Raw genomic sequence first — 18,518 nt, 5'->3', positions numbered from 1 at the left:
AGTATTAATGAAAAAAAATCTTTAGCTCCACATTTTGGAGGCTGAGAACTTATACAAATACATATGTAGGACTTTAATATCATCTCAGCTTCGACAGCAGTTTGTCTCAATTAATTAATTTACGTGTCACATGGGTACTTTTAATGGAATCATTTAGTGCAAAAAGTTCTTCACAATAAAATTGAATGAATGACTCATTAAAGTTTATTGATTATGATGATATTTGTGCTAGGGGTATATTTGGCAGTGGATTTTAATTATCCAAACAATCTATAATTAGAATAAATATTATTAATGAAGATCGAAGGTGGTAAATTAATTAGTCAGTCAGTAATCTTGCGCGTGCCTAACTACCACTTTAATCCTATTCGGGATTAGTGTATGCACGAAGTCGAACAAAAAGGATTTAACTGAATAAGCGTTGTCATAAGTTTTATTTAAATTTCGTTGAACGTCCCAATAAATTCCTTGGTTGTGTAAGTTTTTATACCGGGTTATTTTAGCAGTATTGTAATCAATAAGGCCTTTCTTCCAATGCATGTGGACAGCCGATTAATACTGGGATCTTTTCCATGTCGAAATGTACTTATCGGGCTGAACGAACCCCTTTGTGAAAGGTTGCGTCCAACAGTGAGGCGTAAACAATGCGCATATAAATAAAAAAATTAAAATTTAAACCCCGTCGACAGATATTATAATAAGTTTAAAGAAACAAGTCAAGGCGTGAAGCAAACTTAATAACTTGATACCCCCAATGACAAAACGTAGCGCGACCTTTATGCATTCCTACCAACAAGTGGTTTTGTGATACAAACAATCGTATTTAGAAGTCGATCTTGCGTTATCAACTGATTCTCGTGTGGCGATCTAGACGGGACATTTTTACCAATCTACGGTAGTGTTGTGACTTTTTACGGCAAAACACTAGGAGAGAAAGAACTAGCAGATGTCATAATTTACGGAAAGTTTCCCGTTTTATAACTTTTTAAAAGACTTCTGAACAATTTTATGAAATGATGGAGTTGGAGTGAGTAGAAGACGACAGGATGACGGACACAGGGGACCAGTCGTTTATCAGGGTCAAGTACGGGGGTGAGTGGTTTTTGGATATACATTAAATTTTTTTTTATAATATAATCCATGAAAACGAAAAATATTTTTTTAAAGTAATTGACAAAGCATAAACGAACTTGAGATTGAAAAACATGTACAAAGTAAATTCATTAAAAAAAATGTATATAAATGATGTGTTTAAATCCAGTTTAGAAAAGTATTTATTGTATATAACGATGTTTTCTGGAATATTTTTTTTCTCCCCGAAAAATATTACTTCATTGCTAAATAAAAATGAACATTTTCTGAACTCAGCCTTATCAGCAGGAATCTGTGTTAACATTTTATGGTTACATTTTCGTCGTTACATTTATCTTGTAATAAAACTTGTTTGTCTTTTATCCTGCCTTTCCGATACCATTAATTATTTTCACTAAAATTGATCCAATTTCTATTGCTTTGTAATTACTTCCTGTGACCATTTCTCTGCAAAACTCAAATAAATTTCCAGTCTTTTATTATTTTCTCTGACGATAGGTAGTGAGATGCTAACCATTATACTGCCTGGTAATCAATGAGAGAGAGAGAGAGAGAGAGAGAGAGAGTCCTTTAAAATTGAAATCGATTTTGAATTTTAAACAGGACAACACTCTACTTTTAGCTTTAATCTCACTTTGTCCTTTAAAATTGAAATCGATTTTGAATTTTAAACAGGACAACACTACTTGGTTTGATCAATATTTATGTTCTCTCATAGACACTTTAAGAAGTTTACCACCCAAATATTTAAACTATAAAACTATAGAGCAGATAATTGGTTTTTCTGGCTCAGAGGATGTTTACTAAGTTTGTTTCGAAGAAAACATTGAGCAATTCAATGTTTCTCTTAAAGAGTACATTTATGACGTTTATAATCTATATATAGGAAAATTCTTTAAAAATCTTCTTCTCAAGAATGACAAAGCCATAATTCATCATATTTATATGGAAGCATCTCAAGACAAAGCCATATTTATATTTATATGGAAGCCCAGGTAGTGTAGATTCAAGTTTGTTCATATCATGACCCCCGGGCCAAAATGGCCGACCAAGGTTTTACATAGAGATATATAGGAAAATAAAAAATCTTCTTCTCAAGAATGACAAAAACATAATTCATCATATTTATATGGAAGCATGTTCAACAATAGAATAAACCGAAAAAGTTTTCTCTTGCCATTAAAGACAACATGAATATAACTTTTGTTCAGTTCGAATCAACTTTTACTGTGTTCATGATCAATAATATACATGTAAATTCAAATATTCTTAATTTTGCAGTCAGAAAGGCATGAAAAAAAGAGAAATCAGATCACATATTTACACTTAAAGTATCTTTATTAATTGTTTATTTCAGATAATCAAGAGGCCATTTTCAACCCATGGTGCTCTAGTTACACATTGCTTGAATGGATCAGAAAAAAGTGCAATTGTGATAGTGATAGTAAGTAATGATTTGAAATTATCATCATTTGTAAGATAAGGAGAAATCATAGTTACCTTTGAAACATATTTTATCTTGGTAGAACCTTTCAAGGAATTCTGACACATATATTTGTCATGTTGTAAATTTTGTATTTACTGCCACTTGGTAAATTCAAAATTCACAATATAACAATACATTAGCTGGAGATCTGTAGCTCGCTGGTGTAAAAACACAGGGATGGACGACCAGACGGTCAGTCAAAATATTTTTGGAGAGCTACAATTCTGCAGCTAATATACTAGTATACACGTAGGCTACTGCTGAAACATGCTTGTTTCACTATTCACTTCCGTGCCCTCGCCTGTTATAAGGTACAGCCACTGACATGTTATGTCCATGTTGAGTTCACCCGTATGGTTCTTGTCTTGATCTTATAAACAGATAAACAATACCGTACCTACAAGTAACTCTTCGTAAAAGTAAAGATTTTGGGATTTTAAACAAGGTCATTAGGACGTCAATGTATAATAAATAGCAGTTTGTTATTTACCAGGCCAGTTTTGTAACCGAAGAAATGACCATTAAAGTTGGAGGGCCATTTAGTGGTTTTCAAAGTGACAGATTTAAGTGCTGATGATATAACTAGTAACACAATCATATTGAGATGGTCCTGGTCTGAATACACTCACTGGGTATCGATCGTGGTTTTTCAAAGAGACATTATTGAGGTTGAGGAGTAAAGGCCAAGTTGAGTTTTGCAAAAAAAATATAATGATTTGGAGGTTTGTGAATGTTTGATTAATGTTTGAGCAAGTATAAGTTGCCAAACTTGAAACATTAAATTAAAAGCTTGCCTTGTATTACATCGATTGTTCATCAATACAAAAGTGACAAATAAACTGGAAAAGGAGTTGAATAATAACAAAGTTTTCTTGAGAGAAACATAAGTATTGAATAGATATAACATGCTCCAAAAAGTAATAATCTTTAAGATTGCGAACTTTAGGCTGAATAAAGTTCTACAAAGGGGATCTGAGCGAGGATTTAATGAACATTTCTATACAATACATGACAATATATAACAATATTAGTGCCCCAAGGTTTAGGTAAATGCGCTTTCTCATATCTAATAGTTTCACTTGATGTTTTAAGGAGGACAAAATTGTTCTGATTGGCTTGTACCCACTTTCCATGAGATAATCTGATTTGAACAACTTCAAAGAACTATGACATAACCCGGGAATGTTAGCGTAGTTTGATATGTCCTTGTAATTTTTGAATTTCTCAACTTCAAAGACGAGACATAATTTCATGTTGTACGACTGTTTTATTCCAATGTCTGTATTTGATTATAAAAAACAACAAGGGCATTGCAAATATATTGCTTATGGCTATGAAATAAGCTTCAGAGATGAACGAAATAAGCATTGTTCATTATGTTGTCCGTCTCTCTTGAAGCTTGATTCATCTTGTAAAAAGCGTCCAGGGTCAATGTTTTACGAGAAAACATCGCATATCAATTATCAAAATATATTCTTGCATTTAAAGACATTCTTGTCCGTGGTCAAATTGTGATTTTTATGTAAGGAAGAATTTAGTTATACGTATAATGTTTTGTAAGTTTATACCATATACTGAGTATACAACTGTAATTATCAAGCTTGCGATATTTGATTTTGAAACTGAAAGTGTTCAGTTTAGTAATGCATATACGTTCTTTTGTGTGTAGTAATAAGGGGCGATGTTTAACTCCAAGACTGTGAGCTCTCTTTGACATTGTTTTTGATATCCTTTTGTTTGCTTTTAGTACTTATTGATTTGGTGGACATGGATGGTCAAGTAAAGAATTTGTCTGCACGAACCAAAGAATACGCAAGTGAAGTTGTTAACGGCAGGGAAACATATGTATTAATACGCGTAGAAAGTGAGTACTTTTCACAAAGAGTTGTTCACCTACCAGGAATCTTGAATAATTCTTGTAAGAAAATATGTGTATGTCCATCATAATTTGTATTTAATATAAAGAGAGCCGAGGTACCGATACTAGATACTGTCGAGGTAAAATAAAAATTAATCTGTAAAGAAAGTGAAAACTGTATAAAATCTGTCGGCCAGCTTCGACCAAGTAATAAATCCTAGGTATAAAGGCATATAAAAATTGCAACGAACATGTACCTACAAACCCCTTTTTAAAAATAAAATTCTTACGAAAATGTTTTAAATCATTTTAATTTTAAAGTCTTGGAACAGATGCGATCTGTTGATGGCGTTTTAAAGACACCGAAAATATCTTTAGTTCACGAAAAAGCCATGTGTTTAAAACCTTGAATCTGTTTAACCTGTTTCACAAAGAACACCTAAAATTAGAAACCTGCTTTGCAGTTTTCCCTTTAATCGAATTAAGTAGTTCATTAACAGTGTGGAGGACAATTTAATGCATTAAATGGCCATGAATGGGGAATTAAAAGACGTCAGTTAGGTGGAAGAACTCGATTACCGTTTATTATATGTAGCATTTATCCTTAAAAATTCACCTTATCTTGTAAGAAGAGCTTATAGAAGCATGATAATGGAACAAGTGAATAAATCAGAGGAATACCAACGCGAAGTCCCCATGGATATTCCATTTCTATTCGGTTTCAATTATTACGACCACCCGTTAATTAAATAGCAATCTGGATGATTTCTAACCTTATCAGGTTCATTTGTTCAGAATGCTAACAATCGACTGGCTTTTTAAATTATCAGAGTTGACCAATGATTATCTCGTTAATCTGACTGTTTCCTTGGTAAACAAAAGACAATCAGACCTACTCGACTGTCTCCTCTTAGTAATCTATAAATTTGCATCTGTGAATTTTGTTCTGTAAGTGCATCTAAAAGGAAACCTGATAAAATGCGATAATTCCCAAGCTCATTTTATCTTGCAAGTTCATTCGTATTTTATAAACTAAATATTATACAGAACAATGTAAATTTCCTAATAATCAAACTTAAGGTACATCGATACTCTGATAAGAGAGATAACTTAATGGCAATGTCTATTATTCCTTTATAAATTCTTAAAGTGAAATGTCTTTTTTGTCCAGTTTTGCCCCGCAAACATTGCTTTAATTGTTTGCATTTTACTAAGCATATTCATTTCCTTTGGAAAATCAGATGAGTTAAAGATACATTTTATATGAGTGAGCAGAGGGTTTCTGGACCTTAAGGAATTTTTTTTTGCCCTGAAACAGTAAATTTCTTTAAAAAGAATAAAAGATTAAACAAGAATTTATATTAAGAATGCTGGTTATCTTATGCCATTTTTTCCCTCAGAGATTGGTGATGGAAAATACAACTATACCTCGCTCCTGAATAATCTTGGGGATGTCAACCCAGACCTATTCGGTAGGTATCCAACTATCTAACTATTCCTATATAAAGCATAGGACTTATGGGTTATTTCATACTAGAAAAAATGTTTCGTTGATGGGATGTATAGTCGTACTGTCATCAGAGTCGAATATCAAAAGAGTCATTTTTGATTCTCTAATATTCATAATGAATTATTGTAAGGCACATGAAAACCAATTCAATAGATGTTGACATATAATATACATATAATATAGCATGTTAATATTATGATACCACGTAACTTACGTGTAACTTTGAGGATCAGTTTAGAAACTGAATTTCGTTCTGTAATTTAAGAAAAATTGCGAGATGTATCTTATCTAGTCTGAAGGGTAAAAAAAAAACGAAATAAAGGAGCTTACATGTGATGCATTTTTTGGTTAGATAAGTGCTAAAATGTAAAATAGTCCGTTTTGGTTACAATAAGTAATATTGAAAATGTAGTTGAGTATCTGAGCCTGAAAAAAATAAAAGAGACATGAAACATTTATTGAGATAGCAAATAGATCTTTTTTACTGAGCTTATGGACAGATACATGTACATGTACCTTAGTTTTTGGTTCTCATATCATAAGATTTCTGCATCCGTCTGCTTTCAGTTATAAAGTGAGTAGCAAAATGAATGACACGCTTTAAAAATTGTATTTGCACAGCTTATAATGCCTGCATACATGGACACATGGATACCTTTAAGTTATTACCTTTGGCAATGAAATTTGCAATTTCATACATGTGTACGTATTTGATAATACCTGATGAAAAAGATATTGGACCTTTTGCAATCCACTCTTTAACACTCATTTTACAATGCTTTGTCATTATATTTCATTCTATCAAAAACGCATGTTTTAAAATAATGTGGCACGTTTGTATAAGAATTTTAGGGAATAAGATGCATTTGTAAAATAGCGATGCTCCCGTATGGCAGCTTTTAGGGAAGGTCATTGTTTCTCAAATCAAGGTGAACTCCAAGGTAAAAGAGATGAAAATGTTAAAAAAAAGACTTGTATCAATAAATTTTAACTTGTGAAATATAAAAGCCGGAAAACTAACCGTCCAAAAGCTATGGCCAAGGTTAGTAAGTGGGTCAACTCCAAGATCAAAGGGTCAAAATCAATTATTCCCAGGGAAAGGACTCGTCACAAGAAATATACATATAAATGTAAAAATCCAAGCACCAACTGCTCAAAAGTTATGACCAAGGTTAAGTTATTAAAAAAAAAAAACCTCCAAGGTCAAGGTCGAAATTTAATTTTTTTGGATCTAAAGGAAGCTCTTGTCACAATCAGTGAGCATGGGAAAAACGAAAGCCCTAGTACTAATTGTTCAAAAGTGAAGGCCAATGTTAAAAGTTTAAAAAACAAATGGCTAGTCTCTTTGGTTAAAGTCAAAAGGTCAAAAATATAAAATATTGCAAAAAAGGTTCAAATTCCATTGATTTTGTAAAAAAAACAACAACCCCAACCTGCAAACAGATAAACAGAAGACAGACAGGCAGACAGACAGGACAAAAACTGCATACTACACTGTAGCACCCCCAAGTCTTCAATTTCTGGAACATAAAAGATATCAATTCTAAGGTCTTTATTTATTTAGAGCCTTGTGCTGGAGCTAGATTTACCAGTTTACATGTATATGTAGCAGTCATATTGTTAGCATAATCATGGAATAACAATTACCTACCAGTTTAAGTTCTCAGCAATACCTATTATACTTTGGCAGAAAACTGCAAAAGTTGTGAAAATTTAACGTAGTCATATTCTAGGAAATTTCTTTTTAAGGACTGATGAAAATACTTTACGACTGGGAAAGATTACAAACTGTGTCCCATATTAAATGTAGACATAACCGAGCTTTGATGCTGCCTGTGTGATAATATATATCAGACGTGATCTTAAACCAATGAAGAGGAACGTCTTTTTAAGTGTATTTTAATGTGATCTTTGATACTCGTAGATACTGATATCTGGGGTAAAGATAGATCAGGACATATGCACTTTACTTTGATATCTATGAGAAATCTTGAAGTAAACAGGATGTACATTTTTTATCACCATATTTTAATAAAAAGAAACGCAATAAAGTGATAAACAAAGATTTACATTAGTTGTTTTATCATATCCTGTTTTAATGTGATTAAAATGATAGCGACTGTGAATGTAAGTGTACCCTTGAGAGATCAATTATAATTTGTAAAAATGCAAATTTGTAACTGGAACGGATTTTTAAAAAACGGAATTTATATAACTGGACTTAAAAAAAAATGAAATCAGGAAAGAGAATTTTATCTTTCCAGATTAAGGTCACCTCTGCGGAGGATGATCGGAAGAATGACAAACTTTTTTGGGAAGAAATGGAAAATTATAGACTTTTCAATAATGTGTATGAAATACCAGGTTATGAAGATATTTAGTACAGTTATCATCATATATATGTACAAATTTCCACTGTGAGCGACTTAACTAAATCAGATGATTTGTTTAATTTCAGGAAAATTAAGTGTAATGTCGAGACCACAAACCAGGGTAAAAGGAAAGAAAAACAACAAACCTCTAAAGATACCAAAGAGTACCCGCAACGAGTCCGCTACCAAAAGACCAAAAAGTAGTGAAAAGAAAAAATAAACTACGGCGGAGCGTACAGAGACGGGAAAATCATTAAGAAACATTGATCAAAATCCAACATTAAGGAGGCACTCTCTTTGTAGACAATGATGAAGACCATCTTTAAGATGTAAATGTTAATAGGAATAGGGTACATTATGTATTATCATTATTTTTTACTTTCCATGTCTATACATTTGCACAATTTGTATATGTATTTTATCCTGGTATATTGGGTAATTATTGGCAAATTATTGGGAAAATGCATTTCCATTAATTGTTTTTATTAGAGATACAGGGTTTGGTATGTATTAAAACATATTCATTGTTTAATAGCCAAATGATTTCTGAATTTCAGTTATTTTACAAATACTTGTTGTTTAAGACCTATTTTTATGTGTTATAGAATGTGTTATAGAAATAAAGACAGAAAAACAACAATTTTTCTAAGCCTTTTATGTGTGAAATTGTCAAAACGTAAATTGTCATCATTATATACCTTACTGCCATACCGGTTTCAATATGTATTGCTAGTTCCCAAGTTTCTGAAATCGACCAAATAAAAAAGGTATTACTTCATCAAGAAAGGACAAGATGGGTAAGACCAGTATTTTGCCCCCGATTTTGGGTGTCTTTCAGAATGATCCAACAGTTTATCCATAAAAACCTGGTGTCACCAATGCCACAAAATGAGTATTGGTTCTAAGATTTAGAATAAGCAGCGGTCACAGAGAGGTCAGGAAATAGGTAAATTTCGAATTTTCTCATTTTTATGCAAATTTTCATCGATTTTACAGCACATTTTGTTTCGGAAAACAGAGAAAAAGCTTGCCTATCTACCAAATTAAAATATTTTATACACTAGTATCAGATGCAGTTTATGTGTAAAAAATCTCAGATAGGCAAGCTTGTGCTCTATGTTTTCCAAAGAGAAAAGTATCTTAAATATGATGAAATTCCACCAGAATTGATGAAATTCTGGAAAATGTCATACTTCTGCACCCCCTGGTGGCTTCCATGCAAGCTTTGAATCTAAATTAGTGCTTGTTTTAAGGACAGATGATACAAACAAAAATGGATGCCTGGATTGGTATACATTTTTTGGCCTAATTTCATTGCAAATGATGCAAAAATTTCTAGAATATAAAGAAATTGTAAACCTTCTGTGATGTTCAAAAGTCTGCCCTTCTGAAACCATCCTTATTAATCTATACAAATATTTTTGACTTTAAATTCCATTTTTGTGCAGATTTGAATAAAAAATTAAAAACTACGCGGTGAAAGTTATTCATTTTATTCATTTAAACATGACCCAAGTTGTTATTTTCAAATTCTTTGACAAAAGTTTGTTTGTATCATCTGTCCTTAAAGTAAGGATCATTTTAACTTCTTAACTACAAACTGTCACATTTTTACCAGTGTTCTGATTTGTACATCATACAAGGGGCCAGATTCGGACGTTACCCTATCTTGTCCTTTGTATTTTTCCATGTAAATAATTGTCCTCAGAGCTCATCATTGAAATTAATCAAATTATTTATTATACTCTTATGTATGTTTTAGAAACATAAATAAAATCATAAATCATACATTTTCTAATTGAAAACTGATTAACAAGATTAGTATGTAAGAAGAATTATAGTATAGATATCTATAAATTCATGCAAAAAATTGAATATTTTTCATATTAACACGAAACATAAGATCGTCTGTAAAACTCAATTGTTTCACACAGTGCAAAAAGCACGTGAAATCATTGCAAAATATTACAGATCACTTTAATTAAATTTAATTGAATTATTCCTTGCCATTTTGCTAATGCAAGATTTAAAAAAAAAATCCATTTTTCTCAAAATCTATGTATTTTGCACTTTGAGTGATGTTCATATTTGTTCCCAAAACTTCAAAACTCTTTAAATAATATTAACATTCATTAAATGATTTTTCTGCACAAAAGAATTCTTTATGAAGCTTCATTTTTAGCCTAATAATATTATATGTTAATGTCCCAAGCTGAGGAGCAAACATCGGTAAAACAAAACTCACAGAAAATATTGCTAGAAAATGTTTTATGACTACTTGAGGGACATCATAGGTAAGACATTGAAAATATTTCATTTAGAATTTTGTCCTAAGTCTAGTAAAAGCAAATATTTTTATGACAATACAAACATTTAAATGTTACCGTTGGATTCCCACTGGTGCATTTTAATTTTAAGCTGACATCACATCTTTTTAAAAACACCAGGTAAGTAAAACCTCTGTAATTAATAAGTTACTCTATGATTTTGTGATAACGAAAACTTTGATATAGGAACTGTGAAATACTTAGTCTCATAATTTCTCCAAACTCTCAATAAGAAAAATTCTTGATACCACATATAAGGAGGATATGGAGATAACGAACAGTATTCAATATCAAAGTCCATAGAACAATACAAAATAGGAGCAGAGCAAACACGGACCTCCGAAACATCAGAGGTGAGATCAGGTGCCATGGAGGTGTGAGCATCCCCTGCCGATCGGTCGCACCCGCCGTGTGCTCATTGTCATGATCGTGAAAAAAACACAACTAATTTTAAAGTGTCATGGTTACTCTGGCAACATGCCTTTAAGTTTGAAAAAGTGGCATATTTGATCATGTTTACAGTCCCATGGTTATTTTTTCTTTCTGTTCCAAGTTTTTCCCCTGGCATATTCTTTGTTTATGGATTTATCTAGTTTTGAGAAAATGAATTTAGAAAAAAACAAAAAACAGCTAGTTGGTATTTGAATCGAAGGGGAAGGTCACTACGCTTAGGAACTGTATTCCAGCTCTGGAATTTCCAATGCTTTGTGTTTTATGTCCTGAAACATGTCATATGAAACAAGTAATCCAAAATACGATCCAGGTCATAATTGCTAACAAAGTCATCATAACGATTATAGAAATTGACCACATAAAGAAGGGAAGTTAACGATTGAAGAGCTGAAGTCATCTCGTTTGTCAAACAATGAAGTTAGTTGTCCCATATCGTTTATACTAAAAAAAAAAATTCCAAAATTTAAAACGGATGTGACAGATGCTGTGATATCTTATTTCAAGTTCAGTGGGGTATATGAATGATAGTCATAGAATATAGAATTCACGAAATGTTGAGATTCATTTAACATCAAATTATCATAGAGTAGCATGCTTCGACAATGAAAACTGCTACTGGTAATAGATAAAACTTCGTCGATATACATCTATATCTAAATGTAGAAGGCCTTAACGTGTGTTCTCCTCTTCTCATGTTTTTAATGAATTCCACTTCATAGGAATAAAAAAAAAATAAGTCGGCTAAGAAAGAAGCACTATGCCTATCGGAATTCTAACATTTGTTGGAAAACTTGGTTTTCATTTTTAAAAAATATTTTATAAACCTCCAGAAAACATGCATATATAAATAGGGATGTATTGCATTGTAAAATTGCTTATCTACACAAGAAAGAAATGCCAGTATCTTTTGGCAAAATTCTCTTGTTTCCTCTTTTGAAGCAATATAAACCTCTATAGTGGAACTTAATTAAAATGCAATTATTAACCAATAATATTTACTTCAATATCAATTTGTTTCAAATGATAAGAATGAAATATATGGAGCATATGGAAATAACGAAAGGTATTCAAGATCAAAAGTCCATAAAACAATACACAATAGAAGCAGAGCAAACATCGACCTCCAAAATTGAAGAAGTGGGATCAGCTGCCATGGAGGAGTGTGAATTCCCCGCCGATCGGTCACACCTGCCATATGCTCCTTGTCATGATCAGGAAATAGCGGAAAAATCTGTTGTCAATTCAGTTTACAAATAATGGACTCACAGTTAGTGAACTAACAATTAGAGATAAGTATTTAAGCTCAATAACCCATTAATCAACACAAAATATGTGCAAAGCTTAAGCAAACACGGACCTCTAAAACATCAGAGGTTTGATCAAGTGCCATGGAGGAGGGATCATTCCCTGCAGACCAGTCACGCCCGCTATGTACTCTTTGTCATGATCGGGAAATGACGGGAAATTTCCCGTCGAAAATTCAGTTTGTACATAATGGTCTAACAATTCGTATGAAAAACGTCAGTCAGCATTTGACTTTATGAAAAATTGTATTTGCTGATGAAAAGTCATTGTATCGACCACAGAACTTACTATATGACGACTTTAAACGAGACTGCTGATATTCTTGTTTTAGCAACTTGTTTGTCAATAACATACCTCGTTTAAAAATTGTTCATACAAAGAGTATGCTCTTGAGTATCGAATCAACTGAGAGATATAACCCCCATATGCAGATGATGAAGGTATATTGTTGCATAAGTAAGGGAAGTTGACGATTGAAATGTAAAAATAATCTCGTTTGTCATAAATATTGGTTGTTAGATTACCATTGATGTCTTTTTTAAGTAAAATATCTTAAACTGTAGAGTTGGGTATTGCCAGTGAAAACCATATTGCGATATATTGCAATATCATACTTTGAATATTGCGATATATTGCAATATATTGCCAAAAATTATACTTTGATTTTTTTGTGTAAATTAATAAAATGTTATCAAATTCTAAGGCTTTTTATTACTTTCTAATGCTATATTAAGGTTTCAATGTGTGTAAGGTAAGATATGACACATCAGTTCATGCTTAACCAGTTTATTCAGTTAAGTCCAACACTGTAAAGACTAGAGAAAGGGAAATTAAAATAAACTTCCATGAGTATTTGCTCACAACTTACAACAACAATAAAGTAGTTAACAAAAAGTGTTCACAACCATATTTATGACTAGATTTGTTGATCCAGTAGTCTAGATAAAGTGATTAAAGTCAGAGATTTTTCTTTAAAAAATTAGCATGTCCACATGTTTGGACTTCAGATTTGCTCTCTGAGCAGTTACAATATCCCCTGCCGTACTAAAGACACGCTCAGAAGGGACGCTGGTTCCAGGAATGCATAGGTATCTTTTCGCTAGAACGGCCAGAAGTGGAAACTTTTCTTGGTTTTCCTTCCACCAGTCAAGTGGACTACCATTCACTGGAATTCCAGAGGAGTTCTTGTATTGTAAAATTTCATCCTCTGCTGCTTGCAGTTGAGACTTTTTCTGAATGGACTCCACCTTTGTTATATAAACATCTCCTAGTATGTCAACAAGAGTATTAGATGAAGACTTTGATTCTAATTTCATGATTTTTGGAGGGGTTGGGTTGTTCTGTGGGAGTTCATCAGAGTCTGTGGAATCTTCCGACAATGTAGGCAAAGTTGGGAGAGGTATGTCATCATTGTCCACTGGCTCACTCTTAACAGTGATCTGTGCCAAATTGTTATCAAGATTGCCTGCTTCCCTTACTAAAATGTCAAAAACTGACAACCGGTCCTCCTCTGATAAATACGGCAGCGACTTAAAGCGCGGATCAAGAGCTGTGATTTTATTTAAGGTATGTTCTTTCAAAGCGTATCGTTCTTTGAGGTTTGATGACATTGACTTCTTCATATTGATAATTGTGGCCGAGTCGCCTTCTTTGGGAAGAAGAATACTTTTCAACAGCTGGTGATGAATAGGTAATATGATAGACGCTGTTGGACATGTCTCGCTACACATGGTAGTGGTAATGGCCTTGAGTGGCTTAAGGCAAGTCACAATTTCCTCTGCAAGGGTTGTTTCATCATCCGAAAGAAATTTCAAATCCTTTTCCTTATTTTTTAGTTCTTTGCTCACAAGGACACTAACGATTGCAGCTTGCATAGACAGATATCTTTCTAACATATCATATGCACTGTTCCATCGTGTGCACACATCCATGACAAGTTTGTGATAGGGCAGTTCTAGTAAAGTTGACTGTGTTTTCAGCATAGCAGCGGCTACACTACTTCTGTGGAAAAAACCTACAATTCTTCTCACTCGAGCAAGAATTCGTGCAACTGACTGGACCCCTAAACACTTCTGAACAGCTAAGTTTAGAGTATGGGCATAGCATCCAAGGTGGAGTTCGCAGTTTAGTAGCTCTCCAGCTTTGGTCATGTTTGCTGCATTATCAGATACCATGAAAAGTGGGGTCTTTGCTATGTTCCATTCTCCTAAAGCTTTGGTGATAGAATCAGCAATGTTTTCACCTATAAAATATAATCAAAATTTTAGGAGCCTTTTTTTTTACTTTTAAGATTTAAAAAAATAAATATTTAGGTTTACATAGTTACAATCAGTTACATGTACCTGTATGACTTTCTGGCATACTGCGAGTTTGGAGGACGAAATTCTTCATTTCCCATTGGTCACTTATATGGGATGATGTGATTGTCACATAGGATTCCGTGGAACGTGAAGTCCATCCATCAGTTGTAATAGCAATCTACAAGAAATTATTATGATAATATCACTATCAAATTCAGATGTAATAGACTCAGTGCGAGACCAATCTATACGTAGTGGCCTAACTTGCCTATGAAGAAATTTAACATTTAAATTATTTTTTCTAGTCAATAAATCAAGTGTGTTTAGATTTTAATTTTATATTTATTTTCAAATGAAACTATCAATTGTTTTACTTATTAAGCACTGCTGTTAATTTTTCTTACCTGCGTAGCAGTTTTCAACTGGCCCTGCACCTGTGTTTTCACTGCTTCGTATTTCTGTGGAATCAAAACATCAGAAAATTGTTTTCTGCTAGGGCACTGATATCGAGGGTCAAGAGTTTTTACCAATGTTCGGAATTCGGCAGAATCTACTATTCTGTATGGCCTTAGATCTTTAATGATGAAATTGGCTATGCAGTCTGTGATTGTCTTTGCTTTTGGTGATTTTGGTGGATATTTCGCCGCTAAAATATTGGGCAGAGTTTGCTGAGACGAGACTGGATGTACCTGGGATTTTGTCGGGGCACATGTAGCGTTATTGTTGGTGTCTTTCTTTGCTGGAACAGGAATACTCCCCAATCCATGCATTCTAGAGTTGGGTATTGCCAGTGAAAACCATATTGCGATATATTGCAATATCATACTTTGAATATTGCGATATATTGCAATATATTGCCAAAAATTATACTTTGATTTTTTTGTGTAAATTAATAAAATGTTATCAAATTCTAAGGCTTTTTATTACTTTCTAATGCTATATTAAGGTTTCAATGTGTGTAAGGTAAGATATGACACATCAGTTCATGCTTAACCAGTTTATTCAGTTAAGTCCAACACTGTAAAGACTAGAGAAAGGGAAATTAAAATAAACTTCCATGAGTATTTGCTCACAACTTACAACAACAATAAAGTAGTTAACAAAAAGTGTTCACAACCATATTTATGACTAGATTTGTTGATCCAGTAGTCTAGATAAAGTGATTAAAGTCAGAGATTTTTCTTTAAAAAAATTAGCATGTCCACATGTTTGGACTTCAGATTTGCTCTCTGAGCAGTTACAATATCCCCTGCCGTACTAAAGACACGCTCAGAAGGGACGCTGGTTCCAGGAATGCATAGGTATCTTTTCGCTAGAACGGCCAGAAGTGGAAACTTTTCTTGGTTTTCCTTCCACCAGTCAAGTGGACTACCATTCACTGGAATTCCAGAGGAGTTCTTGTATTGTAAAATTTCATCCTCTGCTGCTTGCAGTTGAGACTTTTTCTGAATGGACTCCACCTTTGTTATATAAACATCTCCTAGTATGTCAACAAGAGTATTAGATGAAGACTTTGATTCTAATTTCATGATTTTTGGAGGGGTTGGGTTGTTCTGTGGGAGTTCATCAGAGTCTGTGGAATCTTCCGACAATGTAGGCAAAGTTGGGAGAGGTATGTCATCATTGTCCACTGGCTCACTCTTAACAGTGATCTGTGCCAAATTGTTATCAAGATTGCCTGCTTCCCTTACTAAAATGTCAAAAACTGACAACCGGTCCTCCTCTGATAAATACGGCAGCGACTTAAAGCGCGGATCAAGAGCTGTGATTTTATTTAAGGTATGTTCTTTCAAAGCGTATCGTTCTTTGAGGTTTGATGACATTGACTTCTTCATATTGATAATTGTGGCCGAGTCGCCTTCTTTGGGAAGAAGAATACTTTTCAACAGCTGGTGATGAATAGGTAATATGATAGACGCTGTTGGACATGTCTCGCTACACATGGTAGTGGTAATGGCCTTGAGTGGCTTAAGGCAAGTCACAATTTCCTCTGCAAGGGTTGTTTCATCATCCGAAAGAAATTTCAAATCCTTTTCCTTATTTTTTAGTTCTTTGCTCACAAGGACACTAACGATTGCAGCTTGCATAGACAGATATCTTTCTAACATATCATATGCACTGTTCCATCGTGTGCACACATCCATGACAAGTTTGTGATAGGGCAGTTCTAGTAAAGTTGACTGTGTTTTCAGCATAGCAGCGGCTACACTACTTCTGTGGAAAAAACCTACAATTCTTCTCACTCGAGCAAGAATTCGTGCAACTGACTGGACCCCTAAACACTTCTGAACAGCTAAGTTTAGAGTATGGGCATAGCATCCAAGGTGGAGTTCGCAGTTTAGTAGCTCTCCAGCTTTGGTCATGTTTGCTGCATTATCAGATACCATGAAAAGTGGGGTCTTTGCTATGTTCCATTCTCCTAAAGCTTTGGTGATAGAATCAGCAATGTTTTCACCTATAAAATATAATCAAAATTTTAGGAGCCTTTTTTTTTACTTTTAAGATTTAAAAAAATAAATATTTAGGTTTACATAGTTACAATCAGTTACATGTACCTGTATGACTTTCTGGCATACTGCGAGTTTGGAGGACGAAATTCTTCATTTCCCATTGGTCACTTATATGGGATGATGTGATTGTCACATAGGATTCCGTGGAACGTGAAGTCCATCCATCAGTTGTAATAGCAATCTACAAGAAATTATTATGATAATATCACTATCAAATTCAGATGTAATAGACTCAGTGCGAGACCAATCTATACGTAGTGGCCTAACTTGCCTATGAAGAAATTTAACATTTAAATTATTTTTTCTAGTCAATAAATCAAGTGTGTTTAGATTTTAATTTTATATTTATTTTCAAATGAAACTATCAATTGTTTTACTTATTAAGCACTGCTGTTAATTTTTCTTACCTGCGTAGCAGTTTTCAACTGGCCCTGCACCTGTGTTTTCACTGCTTCGTATTTCTGTGGAATCAAAACATCAGAAAATTGTTTTCTGCTAGGGCACTGATATCGAGGGTCAAGAGTTTTTACCAATGTTCGGAATTCGGCAGAATCTACTATTCTGTATGGCCTTAGATCTTTAATGATGAAATTGGCTATGCAGTCTGTGATTGTCTTTGCTTTTGGTGATTTTGGTGGATATTTCGCAGCTAAAATATTGGGCAGAGTTTGCTGAGACGAGACTGGATGTACCTGGGATTTTGTCGGGGCACATGTAGCGTTATTGTTGGTGTCTTTCTTTGCTGGAACAGGAATACTCCCCAATCCATGCATTCCTAATACAGCTGGATGATACACCCGTATATGTGCAGTCAAATTTGTGGTTCCACCTGAATATTTAACTTCACTATTACAGATGTTACATACCGCAATGTTTGATTTAATTACACCGTCACTCTTTCTTTTTCTAAGAGCAAAATTCTGCCACACCGCCGCTTTAGCCTTTTTGTTCCTTACAGTCTCGTACTCGTCAGGCTCAGCCATGTTGTTTTAATACGTATTATTAAAACCGGACCCATGGAATGCCTTATTCCCGAGAAAAATAAAATATCGAATCAAATGTTTAAAAAACAGTCATTTATTAGCTAGCAATTAGACACTTTTTCATTTAATCGTAATTTTTTTTTTATTGTAGGTCAACTATACTTAAAGTAAAACAAAAAAAAAAAATTGTCCAACCTCTTCCGTATTCACACATACCTACCATGAAAAGTCTTCAGTTACTATCGTAACACATACATCCGGTATCTTGTTGAGGTTATTGCGAGTTTCAAACACTTTTTTCGACTGTTTCTTTAACATTAAT

At 33.6% G+C, this 18,518-nt stretch overlaps 3 protein-coding genes across 3 annotated transcripts; 1 reads left to right on the top strand and 2 right to left on the bottom strand.

The window, feature by feature from the left end:
* The first annotated feature begins 31 nt into the window (after positions 1–31).
* Positions 32–8,944, top strand: LOC134283045 (uncharacterized). The gene is made up of 5 exons (XM_062765483.1): positions 32–1,092; positions 2,450–2,536; positions 4,326–4,442; positions 5,837–5,908; positions 8,405–8,944. The coding sequence occupies exons 1-5, from the start codon at positions 1,047–1,049 to the stop codon at positions 8,536–8,538; spliced, it is 456 nt and encodes a 151-aa protein (XP_062621467.1). The 5' UTR covers positions 32–1,046; the 3' UTR covers positions 8,539–8,944.
* Positions 8,945–13,374: 4,430 nt separating this feature from the next.
* On the bottom strand, positions 13,375–15,473 carry LOC134283016 (E3 SUMO-protein ligase ZBED1-like). Its single transcript, XM_062765436.1, has 3 exons — positions 15,108–15,473; positions 14,746–14,881; positions 13,375–14,645 (listed from the first exon to the last, which is right to left on the bottom strand). The coding sequence occupies exons 1-3, from the start codon at positions 15,471–15,473 to the stop codon at positions 13,375–13,377; spliced, it is 1,773 nt and encodes a 590-aa protein (XP_062621420.1).
* A 258-nt stretch (positions 15,474–15,731) lies between these two features.
* Positions 15,732–18,279, bottom strand: LOC134283015 (E3 SUMO-protein ligase ZBED1-like). Its single transcript, XM_062765435.1, has 3 exons — positions 17,621–18,279; positions 17,259–17,394; positions 15,732–17,158 (listed from the first exon to the last, which is right to left on the bottom strand). Exons 1-3 carry the CDS (start codon positions 18,194–18,196, stop codon positions 15,873–15,875), a joined length of 1,998 nt encoding a protein of 665 aa, XP_062621419.1. The 5' UTR covers positions 18,197–18,279; the 3' UTR covers positions 15,732–15,872.
* Positions 18,280–18,518: the final 239 nt, after the last annotated feature.

Source organism: Saccostrea cucullata, unplaced genomic scaffold, assembly GCF_032062105.1.
Source record: "Saccostrea cucullata isolate Sc308-1 unplaced genomic scaffold, CSIRO_AGI_Scuc_v1 ctg88, whole genome shotgun sequence".
Classification (NCBI taxonomy): Eukaryota; Metazoa; Mollusca; class Bivalvia; order Ostreida; family Ostreidae; genus Saccostrea; species Saccostrea cuccullata.
This window is presented reverse-complemented; position numbering and strand designations above follow the sequence as displayed.